Source organism: Lampris incognitus, chromosome 4 (genome assembly GCF_029633865.1).
Source record: "Lampris incognitus isolate fLamInc1 chromosome 4, fLamInc1.hap2, whole genome shotgun sequence".
In the NCBI taxonomy this organism is placed as follows: Eukaryota; Metazoa; Chordata; class Actinopteri; order Lampriformes; family Lampridae; genus Lampris; species Lampris incognitus.
The window spans coordinates 50225432-50251216 of NC_079214.1; the positions used below are offsets into that span (position 1 = coordinate 50225432).

Here is a 25785-nt window from a genome sequence, read left to right on the forward strand (position 1 = left end):
TTCTCAAGGATTGTAAAACCTGTCTGCTCCTGTCTACACCCCTCCCTCACTGCAAAAATGGGTCTAACAGGTGAAAACAGGAACCGTACCTTTCCTCCAATCAGTCTCTTCGACAAAAGAAGCATGTATTGCTTGCATCGGTAGACGGTGGTTGAACCCTGTCATTAGCGATGTGATTGTAGTTGGATAAGTCTGGCTGACACGGTTGCTGTTTCTCCAGTTACATAGTTTTGTCCACAGCGGCCTTCTGAAAGTATTGACACCTTCTCAGGTGGTCATAACTGGTTGGAACTTCTAAGGGTGAATTTGAGGGGTTTCTCAAAAGTTCAACACTAAAATTAGAAAAATAATACAATTTTGCTCACACCAAGAGATTATGAATAAGTGCCACTGCAAAATTTCCATTGGAGCTGATTTAATTGGACAAGTTGTCCATAACATTGGTCATAAAATATAATGGCCACTACCTAACCGGGTAATGGCTCGTTCTCTGTTGCTGTAAAACTCAACAGTAACAGACTCGCTGTTTTAGGAGGACTGTGATTTTTACTTAACTGTGGTGTGTGTGTGTGTGTGTGTGTGTGTGTGTGTGTGTGTGTGTGTGTGTGTGTGTGTGTGTGTGTGTGTGTGTGTGTGTGTGTTTTCATGGTTTATGATTTTACATTTGTGCATACCTTTGTGATGTGACATCATTGTTTTGCATTCTTTCAAGCTACCAAGGCCTTCCCTGAGCCGGGCAGGAACTCCAACCTGGTTGAAGTTCATAGTAAAGTGAAGTCTAAGTATTGTGCAGTCAAGTTAGTGGATAGCGTGATCGAGAAATCCTGAGGCATAAATGTTATCTTTCCTATCCGTTTCAGGTGTGAATAGCATGATCAATCTTTTTTTTGTTCACACTTTGCTTATTCATAATTCAGGGAAAAAAAAAGTAACAGCAACACCAGGATGCTTACAAAAGAAAAGGAAATACCAGGAATTTTGTGTCCAATGGAAATATTGTCGTTGATAAAAAAAAAAGACTACATTTTTGTCTTTGAAGAGTTGAAAGATTGCACAACAAGAAGCAACAATATACAACACAGTACAGCAAGTGGAGCATTGGCAAAGCTTCATAACTGTGCAATATGAGAGTGACGAGCAAGTCCCCTGACACACAACATCCAATCCAAGGACCACGATGGAATGAAGAACCAATCAGAATAGCTTGGGTGGAGTCCAGTCCCGAAGAAGATTCAGTAGCGTTGAGAGCTGCTAGGTCTATAGACCACATTTTTCTTTTTCTTTTTTCATTTCTTCTCGACAGGATAGGGATCAAACTGTGTGCCGTCACGGTAACAAGACTTTGTAAGATTGCATCGTTTGCTGTTATGCTGTGTGTGTCTGGCTAAGGTTACCAGCCAAGTTGGGCAACGGCAACTCTTCGGGTCGACTGCACCTCAGCAGTCCTGGTCAGCATATTTCCTACATAAGCTATGAGTAAGGGGTTTGGAGATCAGAGGAACCACGTCACGACCCCACGTCGAAATCTAGGGTCACCCTTCACCTAAAGTGCTGTTGAGGAGGTTTTTAAGGCGAGTTGGCAGGGCTGAGAGTGGGGCTGGAGGCATCTGAGCGGCTGTAGTCACTGAGCGACCCAGAGCGTGCACTGCTCACCGCTCCGCTGTACGGCCGTTTCAGCATGGACGGTTGGAAGTCTGAGTGGCGGCGAGCGTGCTTCATCAGGTGGTCGCTTCGCATGAAGCGCTTGTCGCACAGTGGGCAGCTGAACTTCTTCTCGCCTGTGTGTGTGCGGTAGTGGCGCGCCAGCTCATCGGAGCGGGCAAACTTCTTGTTGCAGTCGGGCCAGGTGCACGGGAATGGGCGCTCCCCTGAAACACACAAGCAGGTCAACATTTCTGTAAGATTAGTTGAAACAATAATCACCCTTGATTCATAATGACAGTAGCGGATGACGATAACTAGCTAAAATAAATGATATATAAATGGGAAAAGAGCAAAGGGATCATGAAAACAAAATGTGACCAATGTGGCAACATTCAGTGAACTATATGGATGAATAAGATTTTTTTTTTAAAGTTTTCCCCCTTTTTCTCCCCAATTGTACTTGGCCAATTACCCAACTCTTTCAAGCCATCCTGGTCACTGCTCCTCCCCCTCTGCCGGTCCGGGGGAGGGCTGCAGACTACCACATGCCTCCTCCGATATATGTGGAGTCGCCAGCCGCTTCTTTTCACCTGACAGTGAGGAGTTTCACCAGGGGGATGTAGCACGTGGGAGGATCACGTTATTCCCCCCAGTTCCCCCTCCCCCCCCCGAACAAGCGCCCCAACCGACCAGAGGAGGCGCTAGCGCAGTGACCAGGACACATACCCATATCTGGCTTCCCATCCGCAGACACAGCCAATTGTGTCTGTAGGGACGCCTGACCAAGCCGGAGGTAACACGGGGATTCAAATGGTGATTCCTGTGTTGGTAGGCAACGGAATAGACCGCCACACCACCCAGACGCTTATGGATGAACAAGATTTGGTACGTGATTCATAATATACAGACATGGTGGTACTCAGTTGGCACAGTGGATTCATATGCACCCAGTTTGAACTCTGGCATTGCCAGGAGTCCAACTAATCCAGGGCTCTCCACCTAGTGCTCATGGTAATGAGTCCCTCCATTGCATTTAGTGACTCTTACAGCTGGGAGGGGAGCCCGTACAGCTGTGGGGGGATCTGGAGAAAATACTGTTAACCTCTAAATGCATTACGTTCACCCGGAAAAAGCTACAGCAAGCAAGTGAAAAGAATTGAAAAGTGAGGCTGTCCCCAGGTGCATCAGAGGAGGTACATGGAAGTTTGCACCATCACCAACCATGCGCTGATGGGACATTAGGAGAACCGGGAACTGGACGTGCCAAAAAAGGGATGAAAAAGGGAGAGAAAAAAAATCAAGCTAATCAACATCCCACAAGAACATGTTAAAAAAGTTAAACCAAGATAATATATTTTTCTGCTCCTGTATTATTCTAAATAAACAGATGAGTACAGAAGATTATTGTACCTCAATGTCAGATTGCTTTTCCTTTATTTAGCATTAAAAAGGAAGTGCGAGTGTGATGTAAAATATAAGTTGGCCAACCAATATTTGAGGCGTTATCAATATGCAGTAAATGATAAATGTTGAATACAGCTGCAACGTGGCGAAGTGGCAAGCAAAAACCTGTAGTGGGAACAGTGCAAGTTTGACTCCAAGCCATAGCATCCCTCGATAGTCAGCAAAATGCCCTTTCAAAGTGTTTTTGGGCGAGACACTTGAAGCCACAAGTTGCCCACTTGCTGTGAATCAGTCTGAACGAGAGCATTAGCTAAAAGACAAAAATATAAGTGGTCAATGCCTTGTCCAACTGACATCAATCTTAATTATCTCCCATTGCTAGGAAACACCACAAGTCCAAGACCAACCCATTTCAGACCCGAGAACATTGTTCCAGATGGACAAAGCAGCAGAGGTTAAACTAAACAGAAAAGTGTTGTAAAAATATGGGCAACGCCATTGTTGTTAAGACCCTCTAAAGCCTCTAGATGACAACTGACCCTAGCTCTACCCTCGTACTCTCCATGACCCCATTAAACTGTCAGCAGGTGTAAATCTCAACTGTCTTGTCATGAAAAACAAGCAGGAAATACCATAGATGCATTCACAGCAACTGCACTCCAGAAGCATCATCCATTCAAACAAACGGTTATGTGCATGTATTGTTGTTGTTTTTTTTTCCTTCATACTGAGAACTGTGCCAGTTTCCAAAGAATAAACACAAAGGGGGTTAGTGCCTTGCTCAATGGCAAGTGGCTAATTTGGTGTTGTCAGAATCCAGCCTGTTTCTCTCTGCTTGAGGAAACTTCTAATCACTAGGCCATTCTGCTGCCCTGTAAATAATCCAATGAACCGCAGACAATAATCATTTCTATTACGGTACGAAACCCTCAATAACCTCCACCTCAGAAACCATCTTGTGAGGAAATTATGCAACGTTTATGCTTTGAATGCCTTAAATAAAAGGGAGTTGGCCTTCCGCAAGTGTGAATGTATTTGTTCCTTTGTGGCTGTTAGAGTAGTGGGTGGGTTTACTTTCCAGTGGGACCACCCATGCTAAAAATAGATGCACTCGTGGCAGTATGATGACGTGTTTTAAAGCATCCTTAAAACGGTCATATGTTATGTTACGTATTCTTCATCAGAATGTCTAAACTCATTAATCAAGCTCATAAAAGAAATTTATAAAAACAACCAGTTTTAAAGATGGTAAACCATACTGCCATGATAATATTCCCGTGGCCCTGAATTGATCATTTTAGGGAGAGGAGTAAGGGGAAATGGCAAGAGAAATAAAAGATGAGGAGATTCAATGTGAGGGTTGATTACCAAGCACATGGAGTTGGGCAATTTAAAATGAGGCCACAATTTCTGCAATAGCACTGTGCATAAGATCGGCATGCAGGAAATGGCTCAGCAATAGCTGGCAGATCGTTCACTACACCAAAGGAGTACCACAACTCCAGACCTATATAGGCTCTCAATGTTAGCAGTCAGCCTTATCCTTATGTGCAATAGACATGGATTCAGTCTGATAAGGATCTTAGTTAATAGCTCTCCGAGTTCCCCTTCCAGCCTGCAACTATCAATGGCTTTAGAAGAAAATGCATGCCTGCCTGCGTGCATGCGCGCGTGCACACAAACAAACACACACACACACACACACACACACACACAAAATCTACAATCCCTACCAAAACTGGCAATAAAACCCCATGTTTCAACACATGGCCACTGAAGTCCAGATGGCAGACAACAAAGCACCTCCACTTTTTCCACGGCACTTACAGGGAGCAAATAATCTCATCAGGTGATAATATATGCTTCAGTCTATCAAAAGGAAAACACTGGCCCAGACCCAGACAGATTGTCTCAGAAAGTGCTGGCCTTGGAAAAACAACTACAAAACTGAGAGGTCTATTGTGCTACTTCCTAGTCTCGGCCTATGGTACTGCTTATCAGATGAAAACATTGTGTCTTCAAAAAGTCCTGTTTCTCAGAAACTGAGCGAAGCAGTTTACGTTTTATACCACCAGCTGTGAAATCCAGCACAGAAGTCAGGAAATCTACACTGAAACAAATTGGAAATACCTGAAAGTTGCCACTCGAGCAGGAATGTAGCACGCGATATGCAGAGAGGTGGTGAAAAAGATATGTGCCCATTAGCATGTCCATAGGGCGGCCTGGAGCCCCAACCTCATTGTTACGGGCACCAGACAAACAGTGAGTAAGACCAATCCTGTGATACCCTAAGCCACCAAACTGTCAAAGCTTCATCGAGGCATTTTCAGCAGAGTGCAGATGCATGCACGCAAAGACAAGCACCAAAAAAAACACATACATATAAATGCACACAAACAGACAAATTGACATGTTCTCTATTCAGTAATGTATTCAAGTGACTTTCTTTCTGATATGATAATACTTAAATGATTAAAATTAAACTTTGGAATTCAAGTGCTTTATGAAGACATCAGAAGGTGTGTCAAAATAATGATGGGTGCCCCCCATGAAGATTCCCCTCTGTTCAAATACATAAACCCACATGAATGCACAGAGATGCATCCCTTATTAATTTAACTCATTCAACCCAACAATATGGATTGCAAAGGGGACATCCATGTGTCCAAACCACTACGGCCTCATTCATCGATTGCTCGTATATACATTTGTTCTTACACATCCATAGAATTTTTTAGCTCTCAAGATTGTCTGACAGACAGAAGCAAAGCCTGATGGTTATTTGTAATTCCTTCCTCCTTACATCTATTGTCCACCTCTTGCAATGATCCATCACACAGGCTTGCAAAGACATCAGTGTTAGCCAACTGGTGTCTAAATTCAGGGGTCACCCAAATTCTGCACTGAGACAAACTTCAGGGCTAAAAAATCCCATGGGTGTGTAAGAACACATTTGTATGTATGAACGATGGATGAATGTCTTTATGCAGCCTGTCAATAAAGCCGGTTGCATCACAGCAGTCTCAGTCTGGGTAATAGATCCTACCAATGCAATATTTAACAGGCTTTCAAGGGGAGACTGGATATGGGCGTGGCACAGTAGCATGGACAGAGGTACTATGTATCAACACACAGCCCTAGGTATCAGGTGAAATCATATATCACAGCTTCAGGTGAAATCATATATCAGATCTTCAGGTGAAATCATATATCACAGAGTTTTTTTGACTCTATTTGCACCAGAACTAAGTCTCTACACCTCATGTTCACATTCAACGTGTTAAACAGAACGCTTTCTGTTAGAAATCCTTTCATTTCAAATGAGAGGAGCCACTGACATTACAAAGACGTTGGTTTGTGATGATGTCACGTTTGTTGAATTTGTTCTATGTCATAATTGTTGATAATAGATACATAAATGATAGCATTTTTTTCCCTTTTTATATTTAACAACTTTGAAGTTTCCCTGATGAAAATTTAGCAAATCAGTTGCAAAGAAAACTGGTTGTTAACGACAACTATGGATCCTGTTGGTCAAATGAAAAGGACAAGAACTTTTGTGGTGCCCTAAAGGGGGTTCATATAGACAATATACACAGTAGTGTAAGAAATTATTTGTACAATCATCAAGCAAAGAAAAATTGTCATGTTTCGTCAAATGTAGTATTTCTAAAATATCTTGGATGTAATGCAACAACACTTGCTTTACTCAAAGTTTAACAACACTTGTTTTAACTATCCGTCTCAGAGATAACTGTGTGGAAATAACAATCTCCAATCTAAATTCACTCATCTTGTAAAAATTGTCTGACATGATTCAATATTACATCAGGTTTAGGTTGCTATTTATCTAAGGAATTTGGTTTCATCCTTAAATGCCCTGTACGCTAGGTACATTTTTATGCTCATGACAATCGTCTTTACTGGTTTACTGTCTATTTACAGTTTGCTTTTGAAATTCTGCCACATTGCTTCAATACTAAATACTCTAAAACTAGTGTGAAAACATCGTACGACTAACAACAATTTTTTTTTCACAGAGCTAGAAACTTATTAATTTAAAAAGTAATTTCTAGACCTGAAAGGGTGCACTTATTGAAAGCTTCTATACTATAATAATGAATTCATTTTCTAAGTTCATATCAATCAAAAAAAAAAAGTCTCTGAAACTTGGTTTTCTGTATGGAAAAAGGACACGAGTGGCATTTTCTTCCCATTTAGTTATAAGGTTTATGTGTACACAAACCTCTATATTTAGTATCACATTCTCCACTTAACTTTATTTCCAATGATAACTAAAACACCCATCCTTGTATCTCTCAAGAAAAATTGACTGGCCTTTTCTCTGTGAGTCAAGACCAGTACTAGCATCTATTTGTTTAAAAAGCCCTTCTCTACAAGTTTTGCCATCATATACTACATCACAACACTACTGGAATTACATTTTTGAGCATACCAATCCTGCACCTCTAAACAAATTACAGTGACATTTAAAATTTAATTCACTGTTAACCCCAAGACAATTCAAGAATCAGCTTTTAATTTTTAGTTACCTCTGCATTGAAAATGAGGGTCTATCTGTGAATTTGTTCCACAGGGGTAAAACACAGGTCTGGCCAAATGAAACATGGACTCTGAGTCATAACAACCTCCGCAGCAGGCTGTATACAACTATCTGTTCAGCTAACCCCTCTCCATGGTGAATAAATAAAAGCTTACAAGCTGGAAATTCTTGGATTAAGTGAGTAAATATCCAAGTTAAAGTCACTAGTTTATATTTTCCTACTTTCACATTCCTATTGCCCTTATTTGGCTGTTTTGACATACATACAAAGTCACACACACACATGTATACAGAAAATATGATACATAAATACACAAATACTTAAGCACAATCACACCCATACTGATGTCAAAAAGTCCACACAGACAGACAGACATACAGACAGGGATCATTTTGCTGAATGGGTTTGTTACAAGCAGAACTGCGGAGAAGGTCTGACAACAATCCATTGTCCTCATGATGGCACAATAAGCCAAACCAGAGTCAAGTGGTTTAATTGTTCCAGAAGAGACAAACAAGCAGAGGGAACACCGAGGCCATGACACTGACTCATTCCCACATCAAAACAAAAAGCCTTGTTTGATTTGACCCTTTATATATGTGTGCGTGTGTGTTAGCAAGAGAGAGACAGGCAGACAGAACATTGTGTGCTTTTTATGTTTTAGTGAATATATGTAACAAAATTATAGGTTGCAAGTTGCTGTGTACGTTCTTATGTGGGTGTATGCATGTGTGTGTGTGTGTGTGTGTGTGTGTGTGTGTGTGATGAAGGGTGGACTATAGCAGCGTCCCACCCTGTTGTGTCCTGTTCTGATAAGTAAGTGATCCCGGCCCCATGGCAAGCATCTCCACTCTCTCAGACGGGAAGTTCTAATCAGACAAGTATCTACATGGAAACAGCCTCTGAGTGAACACAGTGACTCACTTCCAAAGCAGAGCAAAGCCGTTATATGTATCAGCTAGTATTTGCTGATGTGTATGAGTGTCAGTTGGCTTCATTGTAAACGTGTCTGAATGACACTGTGTGTGTGTGTGTGTGTGTGTGTGTGTGTGTGTGTGTGTGTGTGTGTGTGTGCATGTTGATACATGTGTTTAAGTAAAAAGTTATCACTATGTGAGAAACAATAACAATAGTCTGTGTGTGTGCATTCGCGTGTATCTCATTCCAGTATTTCCTCTCGAGCATAATCCATTATGTCACCAGTGGATGAGTTATGAAAATGACCTTATTCACTTTAACATATTACATGAGCATGAGACGCTAAGGTCATTTGTAAGTCTGAGCACATGGTTTCTGAATGCAGCAGTTCAGTATGAATTTACTGAGCCTAAAGCATTGTAGCACCTTTCCTTCCATATGTGCTGGGTTGAAAATACTGACCAGCCATCCATCCATCCATCTATTATCCAAGCCGCTTATCTGAATTCAGGTTGCGGGATGCTGGAGCCTATCCCAGCAGTCATTGGGCGGCAGGTGGGGAGACAGCCTGGACAGGCAGTCAGTCCATCACAGGGCCCACACACGCATTCATACCTGGGGACAATTTAGTATGGCCGCTTCACCTGACCTACATGTCTTCGGATTGTGGGAGGAAACCAGAGCACCCGGAGGAAACCCACACAGAGAACATGCAAACTCCACACAGAGGACAACCTGGGATGATTCCCAAGGTTGGGTAACCCCGGGGTTCGAACTCAGGAACTTCTTGCTGTGAGGCAACCGTGCTAACCACTGTGCCCTTACCAGCCAATTACTAATAATTGTTGCCTACGACTAGTGAGTTAGCCTAATCTACCTGCCACTTTAGCGGGTAACCTACTATTACAAAAGGCAGGAACATGCCTCTCTGAGGGTACACCTAGAAGTCTCTGCAAAGCATTGTGGAGAAGGGGTTTCTGAATGGCTAAGGCTCACAAAGGCACACAACACCGAAGATGAGACAGTGCATTGACCTTGTCCATGAGACTGATTGAGCATTGAAGGATATGTGGTAGCATTAAATAAACATGAAACAAAAACGAGGACAAAGGAGTCAACCAAATATACACAGAGACACAACACAGGACGAGAAACAACACAAAACACATAACAAAACAGAAGTGCATATATACCCCAGGTTTTTGTACTCTAATTAGTTATTTTGTTTATTTCCCATTTGCGTTTCCAGATTTCTTCAGCAATTCCGGTGTGATATGGTGCATTATACCAGGTACATATGAGCAAAAGCACCAATGTTTCAGCATAAATGCAGCTTTACAAGGGATACTCTAAACATAAAATTGGCTGGTAAGATAATGACTTGTGACTTTTGAGATGCACCAGGAAATGTGGCCAGTGGACACAAAAACCAGATCTATTCCCTGCATGTGTGTAAAATTGCTATACCTCTTCTATAGCTGGCAAATTAAACCGCTCAGTATTTGCTCACATCTCAAACATGTGGAGAAAGGTCCACTTTATTTGAGTGACTTAGAAAATAAGCACAAGTACATGGAACACACAAAGCAGCAAACATCCAAACATGTGAAGCCCTGGGCTCTGAGATGGGGCCCACAGGTTTAAAAACATGATTAAGATGAGTATGATGGTAATGAGCCAGGGTCAACCAGTTCACTTCATGCGCTCATTTGAAAAGAGAATGAGGAAGTAAGCTTTGGTCAAAAATCTTCACGAGTCCGCCAAGTATTGCAAAGAAGATGATGTCTTTTTCCTTCAAATACTTCGGCAAATCCCTCGTTTCAGTTTAAATCCTTCAAAATGTTCTTACAGTAGGTGTTTTGGATATAAGCACATTTTACAGCCTGCAAACTACACAAGAGCCCCAAAAAGTGTTCACTAATTGAATCAACATTGGCAAAATGAACACAGAAACAGACCTCTCACCCATGTTTTTAAAATCTGCACCACAAAATGTACACTACATCATATTAATCTGAACACTGTAACATTACATAGAAGATTGTTACAGGAATTATATATGTGCATATTGTTATAAAAAAAACCCATCAGAGTGAGAGATGGTTTCTTGAACAAAGCTAGTTGGCCCTTGTTTACAGCTTTTACGCACATTTCTTTCACTGAAAACCATTAAGGCTTAATACATTTGAAGAACAACATGTAAATAAATTAACCCCTCCAATACAGTACTGTTCTTTGTCTTTACAGTTCTAATACCACAGAGCTTTGCTTGTTATGTACAAAAGAGACAACATGGTAAAAAGTTTCACAAGATCCTGATCACCTAATGCAGATTTGTTCCCAACCAGGGAACAAGTCCAGGGATGACTGTTATTCTGAAACACCATCAAACAAAGGAGTTGAAAAGTAACAAATGATTCATCCCAAACTGAATGGCTAAAATTATAAATTGTTTTTAGAGTAACTCCATTTTGGACATGGCCTTTTGTTTTCGCTTCTACAGAGTAACATAATAAGTGAGCAGTTTTGTGTCTTGCTTAAGAACATGTGGCTGCTTATGGACACTTTGGCTGTTCTGGGGATTGACCTTTCACCTTATGATTAACAGAACAGTGTTTCTAATCACCATCGTCCCAACCCCCTACCCTGGGTCAATGTGGCTGAGCTGTGTTACAGCTGTATTATGGTATGTCCCACCCAGTGGAGTCTCTGGCACAGAAAGCCTGGTGGGGCACAATAAACTCCGTATGGGAAACATCCAACTCATCAATGAAACTACACACAAACCTACTTGCTCAATGAATCCAAACACAAACACACCTCATCAATGAATGAAATCACAAATGCACACATTAACATTGCTAGAGGTTTGCTAGATGGTTGCTACGTGGTTGCTATAGTATTTGAGGGGGGTTGCTCAGAGGTTGCCGGAGTGTTTGGGGTAGTTGCTAGGTTGTTGCTAGGGTGTCCATGGTGGTTGCTAGGGGGCTTCAATGCGGTTGCTATGGTGTTTGGGGTAGCACAGGAGTTAGCAGAAGTGGAGACAGGGATATCAGTGACATAATCAATAACGGCATTTGATCTCACACAACTGGTGTATTACCTTGTTATACAGCATCTTATAAATCCTAAGTTATCAAGCAGCAAGGGTTTAATTGGGATTTGTTATGTGGGGGTCTCTGTGGTTTCAGGGTTGTCATGGGAGCATGTGTGTGTGCATAGACTACAAAATGTGATTATCATTTGACAAACTGTAAATAAAATATAACGAGGTGAGCAACGCTCTACTTGGACCACTAAAATGCTAATCAAAGTCATTCTAGATACTGTTGGCAATGCAGAAACTACAGATGACAATAAATTTTTTCTGTAAGTGCACTCTCCTGTGTATCTGTATCAGTGGTGTTGTTGCCACTAAAGAAGAAGATAATACAAAGTAATATGAATAGGACAGTCTCTTTAATAGTTACATTAATCTGGAATTAATTTACATTTTACAAATATACACAGGCTGTCAACACCTTTTCAGATTTCCAAACCTTTCCATGACTGTTGGCTTCCAAAAATTGGATACAACCTGCTGTAAACTATCTTACGTTATTATCATTTTGTAAAACTGAAACACTGTTTAAGCTGACTGACATGATGGAAAGAAGAAAGGTTTATATACTGTGTGTGCAAGAGACCAGGTGGAAGGGGGGTAAGGCCAGGAGCATCAGAGGTGGGTTCAAACTCTTCTACCAAGGTGCGAATGGGAGGAGAAATGGGGTAGGATTAATTCTGAAGGAAGAGTATGTCAAAAGTGTGCTGGAGGTGAAGAGGGTGTCGGACAGAGTGATGAGTATGAAGCTGGAAACTGACAGTGTATTGATGAATGTTATCAAAGCATATGCTCTGCAAGTTGGGTGTGAGAAAGGGAAGAGAAAGAAGAATTCTGGAGTGAGTTGGATTAAGTGGTGGAGAGTGTACCCAAGAAAGAGAGAGTGGTGATAGGTGCGGATTTCAATGGACATGTTGGTGAAGGGAACAGAGGTGATGAGGAGGTGATGGGCAGGTATGGTGGCAAGGAGAGCAATGTGGAAGGACAGATGGTGATGGATTTTGTGAAAAGGATGGAAATGGCTGTGGTGAATACATATTTCAAGAAGAGGGAGGAACACAGGGTGACATATAAGAGTGGAGGAAAGTGCACACAGGTGGACTTTATCATATGTAGAAGGCACGATCTGAAAGAGATTGGAGACCTCAAGGTGGTGACAGGGGAGAACGTAACTAGAAAGCATCGGATGGTGGTCTGTAGGATGACTTTGGAGACCAAGAAGAGGAAGCGAGTGAAGGCAGAGCCGAAGATCAAATTGTGGAGGTTGAAGAAGGAAGACTGTTGTGTGGAGTTTAGGGAGGAGTTACAACAGGTACTGGGTGGTAGTGAAGAGTTGCCAGATGGCTGGGCAAGCACTGCAGAAATAGTGAAGAAGACAGCTAGGAAGTTACTTGGTGCGTCATCAGGACAGAGGAAGAAAGACAAGGAGACTTGGTGGTAGAATGAGGAAGTACAGCAAAGTATACAGAGGAAGAGGTTGGCAAAGAAGAAATGGGATAGTCAGAGAGATAAAGAAAGTAGACAGGAGTAGAAGGAGATGCAGCATAAAGTGAACAGAGGTGGCGAAGGCAAAGGAAAAGGTGTATGGTGAGTTGTATGAGAGGTTAGACACTAGGACAGGAGTAAAGGACTTGTACTGATTGGCTAGACAGAGGGACTGAGCTGGGAAGGATGTGCAGCGGGTTAGGGCGATCAATGATAGAGACGGAAATGTGCTGACAAGTGAGGAGAGGGTGCTGAGAAGGTGGAAGGAGTACTTTGAGGGGCTGATAAATGAAGAAAATGAGAGAGAGAAGGTTGGATGATGTGGGGATAGTGAATCAGGAAGTGCGGTGGATTAGCAAGGAGGACGTAGGGGCAGCTATGAAGAGGATGAGGGCAGTTGGTCCTGATGACATATCTGTGGAGGCATGGAGATGTTTAGGAGAGATGGCAGTGGGGTGTTTAAATATATTGTTTAACACAATCTTGGAAAGCGAGAGGATACCTGAGGAGTGGAGAAGAAGTGTACTGATACCAATTTTCAAGAATATGGGTGGTGTGCAGAGCTGAAGTAAATACAGAGGTATGAAGTTGATCAGCCACAGCATGAAGATAAGGGAAAGAGTAATAGAAGCTAGGTTAAGATGAGAGGTGATGATTAGCGAGCAGCAGTATGGTTTCGTGCCATGAGAGAGCACTACAGATGTGATGTTTACTTTGAGAATGTTGATTGAGAAGTATGGAGAAGGCCAGAAGGAGTTACATTGTGTCTTTGTGAATTTAGAGAAAGCATGTGACAGGGTGCCAAGAGAGGATGAGTGGTATTGTATGAGGAAGTCAGGAGTTGCAGAGAAGTATGTAGGAGTGGTGCAGGATATGTATGAGGGAAGTATGAGAATGGTGAGGCGTGCAGTTGGAATTACAGATGGGTTCAAGGTGGAGGTGGGATTAAATCAAGGATCGGCTCTGAGCCCTTTCTTGTTTTTAATGGTGATGGACAGGTTGACAGACTAGATCAGGTAGAAGTTTCTGTGGACTATGATGTTTGCGGATGACATTGTGATCTGTAGTGAAAGTAGGGTGCAGGTTGAGGAGAGCCTGGAGAGGTGGAGGTATGCACTGGAGAGAAGAGTAATGAAAGTCAGTAGGAGCAAGATGGAATACCTATGCGTGAATGAGAGGGAGGACAGTGGAATGGTGAGGATGCAAGGAGTAGAGGTGACGAAGGCGTATGAGTTTAAATACTTGGGGTCAACTGTCCAAAGTAAGGGGGAGTGCAGAAGAGAGGTGAAGAAGAGAGTGCAGGCAGGGTGGAGTGGGTGGAGAAGTGTCCGGAGTTTGCGACAGAAGGGTACAAGGAAAAGTTAAAGGGAAGGTTTACAAGATGGTTGTGATATAACCATGTTAAATGGTTTGGAGACAGTGGCACTGACGAAAAGACAGGAGGTGGAGCTGGAGGTGGCAGAGTTGAAGATGCTAAGATTTTGATTGGGAGTGACGAAGATGGACAGAATTAGGAATGATTATATTAGAGGGACAGCTCAAGTTGGACCGTTTGGAGACAAAGCAGGAGAGGCAAGATTGAGATGGCTTGGACATGTGTGGAGGAGAGATGCCGGGTATATTGGGAGAAGGATGCTGAATATGGAGCTGCCAGGGAAGAGGAAATGAGGAAGGCCAAAGAGGAGGTTTATGGATGTGGTGAGGGAGGACATGCAGGTGGCTGATGTGACAGAGGAAGACGCAGAAGACAGGAAGAAATGGAAACAGATGATCCACTGTGGCGACCCCTAACGGGAGTAGCCGAAAGTAGTAGTAGTAGTAGTAGTAGAAACATTGTTTAAGCAGAAAATCAGAGCAATTTACATTCTGTTATTAAACCTATCAGTTTCTGACCTAATTTTCTCTCTACCTTGCCGTCCACCTATACCACATACTGGCCTCCAGCCTAACTTGATTAACGGGGTGGTTCATATCAATTTACAGTCACAACATTAAGCCTAAAAAAAAGGCCTTGGCTGCTGATATTACTGCCATACCTAGCTAGCTAGAATAAGGTACTTGGCTGTCTGAGGATATGATGAGTTCGCTTGCCTTGATGTAAAACAATTTTATTTTTGATGATGATGAATGACCATGGTCACTATTTTGTTGTTAATTAAGTTTACAGGTCTGGCAGTCTGTCCAGGGTGTCTCCCCGCCTGCCGCCCAATGACTGCTGGGAGAGGCTCCAGCATCCCCGCGACCCCAAGTAAGGATAAGCGGTTTGGATAATGGATGGATGGATAGTTTGCTAAAATATCAGTGTTGATAGAGGCATTGTTCAGTGGGAATATCAGACGAACTGTGGGGTATACTTTGTCCTGTCATGGTGAGGACATTTCCCCACCGGTTAATAAACTCATGATGACAACACCGGAGTTACCGGATACACTGACCGGACGTTTTCTGTAGGGATGCGCCTTCACCAGGTTCCGCATGAGTTGGACGCGGCAGCCAGTGGATACGACCGTCAGCTCACCGCTGACCACGAAATTGATGACGCAACGTAATTTTAAACTCGAAAAAACATGAATCGTTATTTATTTGATTTGTCAGCATGTAATATATGTATTGTTTTACAACAAAGGCAGAGTAAAAATTTATGAATGAATAAATTGTTGACGGAAGTTTTTTTTTTTTTTTTTGCTGGTACTCAACTCTGCCTGATGATGTTTGATGTGGCAGTGCTGAGCCCCGGACACTCCCGGCCCAGTTTAACACTAGAACGACTGGGATTTCACTCCTACCTAAAACGACCATGGTCGGTCATAATGACTGCCGGTTTTTAAACTATATTCTGTCAAGCTAAATACCCAGTTGAGATATTAATGCATTGCATATGTTAGTATGACTGTTAGGAAACAACTGACACCGCAATTAACATTTTAACAACTATAATACTATTTTAATAAACTTCTGAATAGCAAATTGAAGAAGTGGAAATATTATCTGGAAGACAAAACGGAAAACACATATCGCTAATCTAACAAATGCAGCAAGGCCTATAAAACGTGAAATGCTAAAAAAAAAAAAAAAAGAACTGAAAATAACCATTGAAATAGTCCCAAACAACGACTGGAACTTAAAAACTACTAGAACGACAATGAGCCATCAAAATGACCGCCCACAGTTTTTAAACCCTATATTCAGTCAAGATAAATATCCAGTTGAGATACTAATGCATTGTATGTGTTAGTAGTATGTCTGTTAAGAAATTACACCAAAATTAACATTTTAACGACTTTAATACTTTTTTTCAAACAATTTAAAATCACCGCTGTCCAACGCCTGTAAATACTGCAACGCCCCAGTGGTAGTCATGGAGCGTCTGAAACGATGGCTGTACCCAGACATGTTGGTAATAATCAAGTATCAAATTTAGACTATTACTCTGCACTGGAGAATGCTAATGTGTTTCTAGGACAGAGCAATGAACTTCGCGAAGGAAATGACGCGACCAACACATCACAAAAAGTGACAGGATATACCCGATAACGTGCAAATTACGCGCAGTCATTTTGACCGCTCATGGTCGTCTTAGGTAGATCTTATAACTTGTTTGTGCAATTGCTCTGAAACCCATTTTGATGCAAATATATGCAATTTTAGGAGCATTCACAGAGCAGCAGGTCTGTATCTTTTTTTCTCCACAAAGTTATTAAACTTTGAAAACCCAAAATCGTCAAGTTGACAGCCTTGGTCCCTGTCGAGCAGTGTACGATCATTGTGGTCTGCAACTGTAATAACACATCCAAAGCAACATTTTAGAGCAGGGAAACCCATTGCTTTCCGGGCCTTAAACTACAGCCAAAATAACACGCCTCGTAATAATGCGAAATAGATTCACCAGTGACCTTCATTGCTTGAAAAGAAAAGATGCATGATGATCTTTCGTCTGTGCAAACTTGTCAATAACTTTTCTGTCAAAGTACATCAATCCATGAATGAATTCATTTTCAACTGATAGCATAGCAAGTGCATTTAACCTTTGTTACCCCATGGTGTCGAATGGTGCGTGGCTGCATAGCAACGCGCCAATACGTAAACAACGTTTACTAAACGTCTTGACACGTCATTCATTCGATTATTTTTATTGGCTGCTCTCAGCATGGGCCAACATGATCGTGCCCCACAGCTCATTATTGAACTGCTCACTTGGCTAAACGAATGCTGACAGGCCAGACCATCCATGCTCACCAAATGAATACTGCTAGAAGTACTGACCTTTATGCAACAGGTACAAGAAGATATTTGGAATGTATTGCATAGCACTACCGTTGTCATACGTTATAAATGCACAACAATGTTAGTTACGAAGAAACAAAAAATATTACTTGTTACACTTAATTATTGGTCATTTCGTGCACTGGCAACATCTTGGGGGGCCAGGCCCCACCAGCCCCTAATGTAGAGACACCATTGGTTCCACCTCAAATTCAAGTTCAAGTCCAAATTCTAGTTCATTTCATTTATCAAATAATGGCTAGGGAGAGCATTTGCACATCTTTGTGTGCGTTTGTGGGGCTAGTGTGTAATGTATTTATGCTTGTGTGGTTTTATGTGTCTGCATATGAAAGATTGTGTATGTCTGCGTGTGTTTCGCTCATGTACATTTGTATGTGTGCTTGCATGTCATGCGTGTTTGCAGTACTTGTGTATGTGTGTTAACGTGTGTACACTAAGTGTTTGAGTGTGTGTGGAGCACATTGTACTATAGTGCAATGTAAACACCACAGAAGGACCAAGGAGAAAGGCTTCTCTGTTTGAGCTACCTGGTGTCACATAAGAGATATACATTATGCTGTTTGTATAATTAAGAATATATTGGAATTCCCCAATTTTCCTGGTTTGCCATTTCGAAAGCTTGTTTTACTTCTGCTGCTGAATTCAACAAAAATACGCAAAAGAGAGGGCTTGCTTTGTTTGGTGAGTCAGGGATCCAGAAGAACAAGGGCTCAAGGAAAAACTTTGTTTCAGTGGGGATATTTAGACCGCCATACCAGCATAAAAATCTCCACAACATGGGAAAGTGTCATTCTATATGTAATGTATAGATTAAATGTTAGGTATTTGATTATTATGAAATTCTCCAGAAGCAATTGACTGTTGGCCTTGGTAAAGCGGTCCAAATCCTATTATTATTGCGTGATGCAAAAACTAAGTGGGTCAAATCTATTGGAGCTGACTAGTGACCTAAAACAACTGGGTTAAGTGAATGATTGAATAATAGTTGACGATGCCTCACTGTAAACCACCATCTTTGTTGTTCTGCTTGATGCTTTGTCAGTGTGTGTGTGTGTGTGTGTGTGTGTGTGTGTGTGTGTGTGTGTGTGTGTGTGTGTGTGTGTGTGTGTGTGTGTTTGTGTGTGTGTGTGTGTGTGTGTGTGTGTTTGCATAACCTTAAACCCTTTATACAACATGGACACCCCATTGCCCGGAGGCATGGGCTGTTACAGACAGGAGGACAGATATACGTACATACATACAGACTGATGCAGAGTTACATTCAGTGCACAAAGCATTCTCAACCCCTATTACTGTGTAGTTTATACAACACTCCATCTTGCCCTGCACACAAAGTAAATGAGTCAGAGATTGAGAGAGAGCTAGAGTAGACAGAGGGAGAGAGAGAGAGGGAGAGAGCAAGAGAGAGGGAGAGAGAGAGAGCACAGCGCGTTGGAACAGCCCCCTGTACTTCCTGCCTAGTAACCACCATCATTCAGATTTCTCCAATAGCAGTTCATATCTTTAGTAAGGCCAACTGTTCAGTTGCTCCTCCACTGTCAGACCTGCTGCTGCTGCCATTAAGAGTGCTCATTATTTACATCGTCTCTGCATCTAGGGGGTTAAGATGCATGAAGAAATTAAGACTTTGTTTACTTTGAGTTTTCAATGTGTCAGAAGAGGATCGTAGTGCATAAAAATGGAAAAGTGCAAGGCGTAGACCATTTTTGTCTGTCTTTTCCATTAGAGGCATCTACAATTGTACGTGGGTAATAAAACTGTGATGCTAAGAGGAAAGAGGGACTGGTAGCATTATTATCTTTATAAATCACACTGTGACTTTGGACTTAGTATGTGAGGTCCGATTTCCCCTGCACCATATAATCCATTTACATTTACAGTACTTGGCTAATAAAGTAATAAATATCAATAACTCCAACCCACCACTACATGCAAAAGCAGCTCATGTGGAGATAGTGATGGTTGGTGGGGTTGACAATTTAAGAAGTGACTGCCTGAAGACTTTTTGGCTCCAAATCTTATAAAGAAGAATTCAATGGAAATCCAATGTCCTATTTTTTTTATCACTCTAAACAAGCTGTTTTAGACGACTGAGTTGGTAACATTTAAAAACCTCATTGCAAACCTGCCCTGGGGGACACAGAACTGTTAGAGCCACAGTGATGGAGCAACATATACAGAGTTGCAAACTACTGACTGGGACAATCTCAGTGGGAACAGTAAATCACAATCATTGTCCCCTCCCTCAAATGCTACTTTGGAATGCCTTTGAGCAAGGCACCTACCCCCCTTTTTGTGAAGCTGCTCAGTGGCCAATGCTTGAGGACTGGTTTCGCTGTACCGCTCCCAGAGGTGTAAATGTATGCAGCTTCATGAATATGAGGCCATGTGAATTCTGAATACGAACATTCGGCGGCCGAATAGGAACATACTGAGTGAACCTCCCCAAGATAAACATGAGAAGAAAATATCACTAGCAATTCTCCTTGAGAAACCATGTGTACATTTTAATTTGTGGTGGCCTACTTTGAGGGGAATAGGCTAGGAAGTTATCATTACATTCATGAGAGACAAGCTATAAACAGACTTCTTATTATTCCAAATAAAACAAAAAAGTTGCGGATACTATGCCATACAAGGCGAATTATAGGTACTGCATCCTACTGTGAATGTACTACAAGAACCCCTGTGGGTACAGCACTGTACTAGGACAGGATAATTGGATGTCAGATTTTTTTAGTTTCCACATTTAATATTCATGTAATTCTGTGAAACTGAAGTGTTTAAACCATATTTTCAATGCATCTGAAAGTTCCCATGTGTTAAATCATGTGCTCCTATTTCACCTGACCAATCACAACCTTACAGAGCACAATGCACACCCATGTGACCAAAACGAGAGATGTCAGCAGTAACAGGTGGGAAAGAAAGAGAGAAGCCCAACATAGAGCTTTTTTTTTTAAAGGCGGTGATGAGTAAAGTGAAAAAAATTAGGCTTAATCTCATAATAAAATGCAAACGTTCAGTAAAGTAATCTTGCTTCCCTGAAACCAAGACAAATAATCATGATTGATAATCATGATCACACATTTTAATGACATAATCAGGATTATATTTTTGCCATTATTGTGTAGCCCTAACTGATATTGCATCCTAGCCATACACAGCCCAGCATGGGGACGGCACAATACTAATACTATACCATGCACCCATGGTGGTACCCTAATGAGAACAGCACTGCACATGTGCAATGAACAAACTCCAAAAGAATGATTAGAACAGATGGAGAATGATGGACTAGATGCAATATCCTGTGAGAGCAAGGATGGGTCCGGCGGATAGTTTGGCTCTGCATCCTGTATGTCTGCCATGCTGTCAGGAGGAAGATGATGACCCTCTTTGGAAATGGGGCCATGTACCTTTTACATCATTGAATCTCATTATAAAAGCTCCTGAGGCTTAAATGTATGTGGCACATGGGTCCCCCCAAAGCGCCGTCTCAGAGGGCTGTATCTTAGGTGGGCAGGGGGCCCATGGTGGGGAATGGTAATCATAAAATGACAAAGGGACGAGGACAAAGACCTCAACTCCAGACAAAAAAGCAAACAGACTGTGAAATATGTTATTACAGCCTTTGTCTACTAGGTCTACTGTAGCAGGTTCTGTAGGTTTACTGAAAGACCAATGCGGTCGATACATCCATTCTTTGTCTTTAAACAGCAGGAAAATCTGTGTTAATCCGACTTTTGAAGACTAACATTACATCACGACTCGGGAGTTGCTTAAGTCGTCTGGTTGGCTGGAATCATTACACACTTTAAAATCGATGAAATTTGTACACGTACACCCATAGGATCCCCTAACACAAATATGACCACAGCGACAGCAGGCATCCCTAATGACCTTAGATACCATATTGGCAAAATATTTGTTCTTGAAAAGGATTCAAATGTTGAGATGTACTTGTTTTAATCTTACTGGGTGTAAGTAAGGGCCAGTAACTAAACAAAAGCTAACAAAAGAACCAAAAATTTGATTTTATCAGAAGATGTTTGTGTTTTTGCATTGCTAATTCTCAGTTTTGCTCTTATCCCAATTAATACACCATTGAGATACACTCCAATTATTTCCCTCTATCATTTAAGCTAGGACTCGAGAGTCCCTGAGTAGCATGGACGATGGCGTGATCCTGTGTACTGGTGATTTTATTGCTCATATTACTTTTAATGTTTATCATTTTTAAGCTAGTGATTTGTAGGAGTGGCCCTGATTCAAACTCTGATTCTGATTTTTCGCACATAAACTGTGCCTATGAATCAAGCAAAGCAAAGGCATTCAGCTATTATGGTATAAGTTGGAAAAAAAGCACAACCTCCCCCAATATCAATAGTTTGTGTCAGAGCCTCTCTGAGAGAGCTAGGCTACTTCAGCTTGAGTGTGACAGTACATGCTCGGTGTAGTGTGTTTGAAAAATATGCTAGTGTGAACCTGCAATAAGAGAAGAGCACTGACAGAGCCCACGTTGTCCTTTGGCCAAATCTCATAGTGAGCATCAATCTGGACATGGTGGTGGAACTGCGGTGAAAAGAGAGCAATTCCCAGAGATGTGCCGTTTGGCGTCTTGATTAAAACAGAAAATTTTGACTTTAATTTAATTTTTTTCTGTGTGTGTGTGTGTGTGTGTGTGTGTGTGTGTGTGTTTGTGTAGGAGTGTGTGTGGGGGGGACTATCAGAAGAAATGCAAATCTCAGAAGATTTCCAGTCAGAAACATAAAAGGGAATGGTAGGTAGGTGTGTTCACTTCCACGTTCCACTGTGGAGGATCTAACAATAGAGGAGCAGCAACAGCTAAAGAGGCTGCTGGAAAGCATTCCACTGCAGGCTCATACATCCCATCTGTTCATCACTCTACAATGAGTCCGAATCATTTCCTGAAAGTAATGTCCTTATGACAAATACATCAAATGTGTACGGAAAACAATCCACATATTCTTTTTTCCCCTCCATTAACTACGTGCTACGTTTTGTTTGACTCCAAATATCACCTTTGTTAGGCTATAGGAAAGAGGCCCACGATGAGAACAAGACCGGGGCTGTTCTATCACGACATTCATTCTTTATTTACAAGTCAGGCTGAAACAAAATGTTCAATATCATCGGCCATGTTGACACCAAGTAAAACCTCAAATAGCATTTCCATTATCAAACATTCTCAAGGCCGTTGCCGTGATTACTCTTCATTTGTATGTATTGCAAGCATGACATGCATTTTAAAAATGATCAGGAAAGGAAAACAGAGGGAATAGAATGGGCCTCCTCCACTTTCGCCACCCCAGACGAAGCTGTTCCAGATAACCTATAAATCAAACCTCACATAAGCCTGTTGAGGATTAGTGGAGCACATCCTGGACCTACAGTAGTCATATATTTAACATGCAAACAAGGTGCATGTACTGTGAACCTCTGTGAAGTCCCTGTGTTGTCAGCTATGTCAGAATGACAGCTCTATTAATGCAATCATAGGTTCAATCCTGCAAACAGCCAATGTGTCTGTAGATGGCACAGTGTCATTAAACCTCACACTGAGTTCTTGCTCACACATTTTAAGTTACTCCCACTTGGAACATCTGTGAGAAAATGTCCAAAAATGTAAATGTTGACTGTGTTACTGTGGCAATACTGCAATATGTCACTGTACAACTCTTGTATAACTACTTGTATAACTGCTGTCATGGTGCTCAGTGAAACTACAGTTGTCCTCATTTAGGCTTACTGATTACATCTTATTGAGCCCCTCATTCATAATAGCAACGCGTTATGCACTCCTCTTGATCAGTAATCAGTGGCATCTTTCTAAATATCTCAGTGAAATCTCCACCCTTACCAAGACAGCAAGTGCCAGAATCATATTGTATGCAAACAATGCACATTTTGGGCTGAAGATATATGAAGTCAAAAGATATTTAACGTGAATTTTATAATCAGGCTCAAGAGCAAGTCCCATTGTGCATTATGGTTTGGTAGTGTATTACAATGTGCTATTCTACTCCCGCAAGAAAGAGAACTAAATGTTTGATGCAGATCTAAGACCTATCCTGAATTGTTGAAGTCAACTTTGAGCCACGAGGGAGCACTTATTTCAAGTAAAATGTAAATTAGTAAGACTGTCTGAACAGATCTCCGCTACTTCTTGTGTTGTGCTTTACATGAAGGGACAAAGAAATCACTATTTTAAATAAATCCTCTTGGTATGCCATGATGCATGTCAAAACAAGTAGAGTCCAGTTTTAATTCACTTTACTTAACCAGTAGTTTTAAATAAGTGATCTGAGGGCCATATCTTGTCAGCTCCTGTTGGCCCCTAGCTCAAATCTGTGACAATCCCAGACCTTGTTCAGTATGGTAATTTATAGGATATAGATAGTCCCAGACTTTTTGGCATTCTCGAGAGGAGTCTGAAATCTAACCTCTGTTTGATCCTTGAAAGTAAGGTGGTGTCATTAATTCCCAAATGACACCCAGAATGAATGTGTCCTCCGGGCTGTTTTGACTGACTTATCTCAGACAAACACACTCAGAGATACTCTGACAACCAACAATTACCTCGAGGCAATTACAAACAGACAGTGTGGCAAATACTGAATGGTCCAACAACAGGTGGAAATTAAAACCCACACCGGTGTTCAAAGATTCCTCAAATCTCAAAAGTAAAACTAAGCCAGGTGAATTAAATGAGAATAAAAGCCTTGGGAAAACACTAAGGGAATAAACTGCCTGATCTGCACATGGAGCGACGCAGCCTTACCCCTTCCCCAAAATCTCATTAAGATGCTGCATCCTGTGCTGATGAGCGTTTTGTTCCTCCCCAATCTAGAGCCATTTATTACTGAAGGACAGAAAATGAAATAAACTGAAAAGAATTGCACTGTAGTTTTAAAAATAATTGAAAATACAAAAAAAGGAATGTTTTTCTATCTTTTTATAAGTTTTGAGTTGAGAGTGGAAACTCCCTGTTCTCTTTGCTCTACTGCTAAGGGCTGGCAAGAAAACTGCTGAGTGGAAAGAAAAAAAAAAAAAAAGAACTACTCCGGGCTGCCCAAGTTGGCTGAGCTGGGCTGAACTCAGATGACCCACATTCTCTGATTAGCCAACGAGAGTACAGGATGACAGCAAACATATTATCTGACCGGAGCACTGATCGGTCAACGACCAGAGGAGAATGTGGGGAAGAGAACAAGTGAGAGAGAGCGAGAGAGAGAGAGAGAGCGGGACAGAAAGACGGACAGAGACAGAGAGAGAGAGAGGGACAGAGAGGGAGACAGGCGGACAGAGAGAGACAGACAGACAGACAGACAGACAGACAGACAGACAGACAGACAGACAGACAGACAGACAGACAGACAGGCAGAGAATGAGACAAACAGACACAGGGAGACAGACAGACAGACAGAGACAGAGACAGGCAGAGAGAGACAGAGAGACAGGCAGAAATACAGCAAGAGACAGATAGAGAGACAGACACAAACAGGCAGCGAGACAGACAGACAGACAGACAGACAGACAGACAGACAGACAGCGAGAGACAGACAGGTAGACAGACAGAGAGTCAGACAGATAGACAGACAGACAGAGAGACAGACAGAGACAGACAGAGACAGAAAGAGACAGACAGAGAGTGAGACAGCCAAAGAGAGACAGAGACAGACAGAGAGACAAAGAGAGAGACAGACAGTCAGACAGACAGAGAGAGAGGAGAAGACAGAGTGAAATAATTAAAAAAGAAATGGGGGCGGTGGAGGGGTGAGGAGAGCGTTAAAGAGTTTAGAGGAGGAAGAAAGTGTGAGACAAAGAGAGAAGAGAGGCGGAGGAGAAGTGGTAACCACCAAGTTACCGCTGTTGTTTGCTCTCACTTCCCTATGGCACAGTTTCTCGGAGCCTTCAACTCCAACAGGTGTGAACTAAAGAGTGAACTACATTTAAACCTCCTTACAGTGACAGTGGATTTATAGAGTCTATAATTTATGCTTTAAAAAGGAAATTCGAGTCATGTTAGCAATGCATGACTCCAATGAACAAAACAATTACTTAAAAAAATAACGCCATAATTAGCCATGGTAAAAAAATATGTGTCGGTTGGTAAAAGTTGTGGACAGGCTGAAATCTTCCCAGTCCATTAGCCACAGGTTTCTTGACAGATTTCAGTTCGAGCCACCAGCCGAATTAAAATCAATGCATGCCCTTGACCCCTTGTGAGAAAAACTCTTGACGTTCTCCCAAGCTAAACACAAGCTGTTTACCCAAGGCCTAATGTGATAATAATTGGCGAATACAGTAGCCCTTTTTTTAAAAAGCAAGGTAGTGCCGGTCGACGGTTCGACAACGGCA

At 41.8% G+C, this 25785-nt stretch overlaps 1 protein-coding gene across 1 annotated transcript in view; it reads right to left on the minus strand.

Annotated features, from left to right (window-relative positions):
- LOC130111644 (Krueppel-like factor 13) overlaps positions 1 to 25785 on the minus strand; it is a 28955-nt gene continuing 3170 nt past the window's right edge. The window contains exon 2 of the mRNA XM_056278890.1: positions 1 to 1868. Coding sequence (XP_056134865.1) covers positions 1567 to 1868 — 302 coding nt within the window. The 3' untranslated portion in view covers positions 1 to 1566. The remainder of the gene's footprint in view (positions 1869 to 25785) is intronic.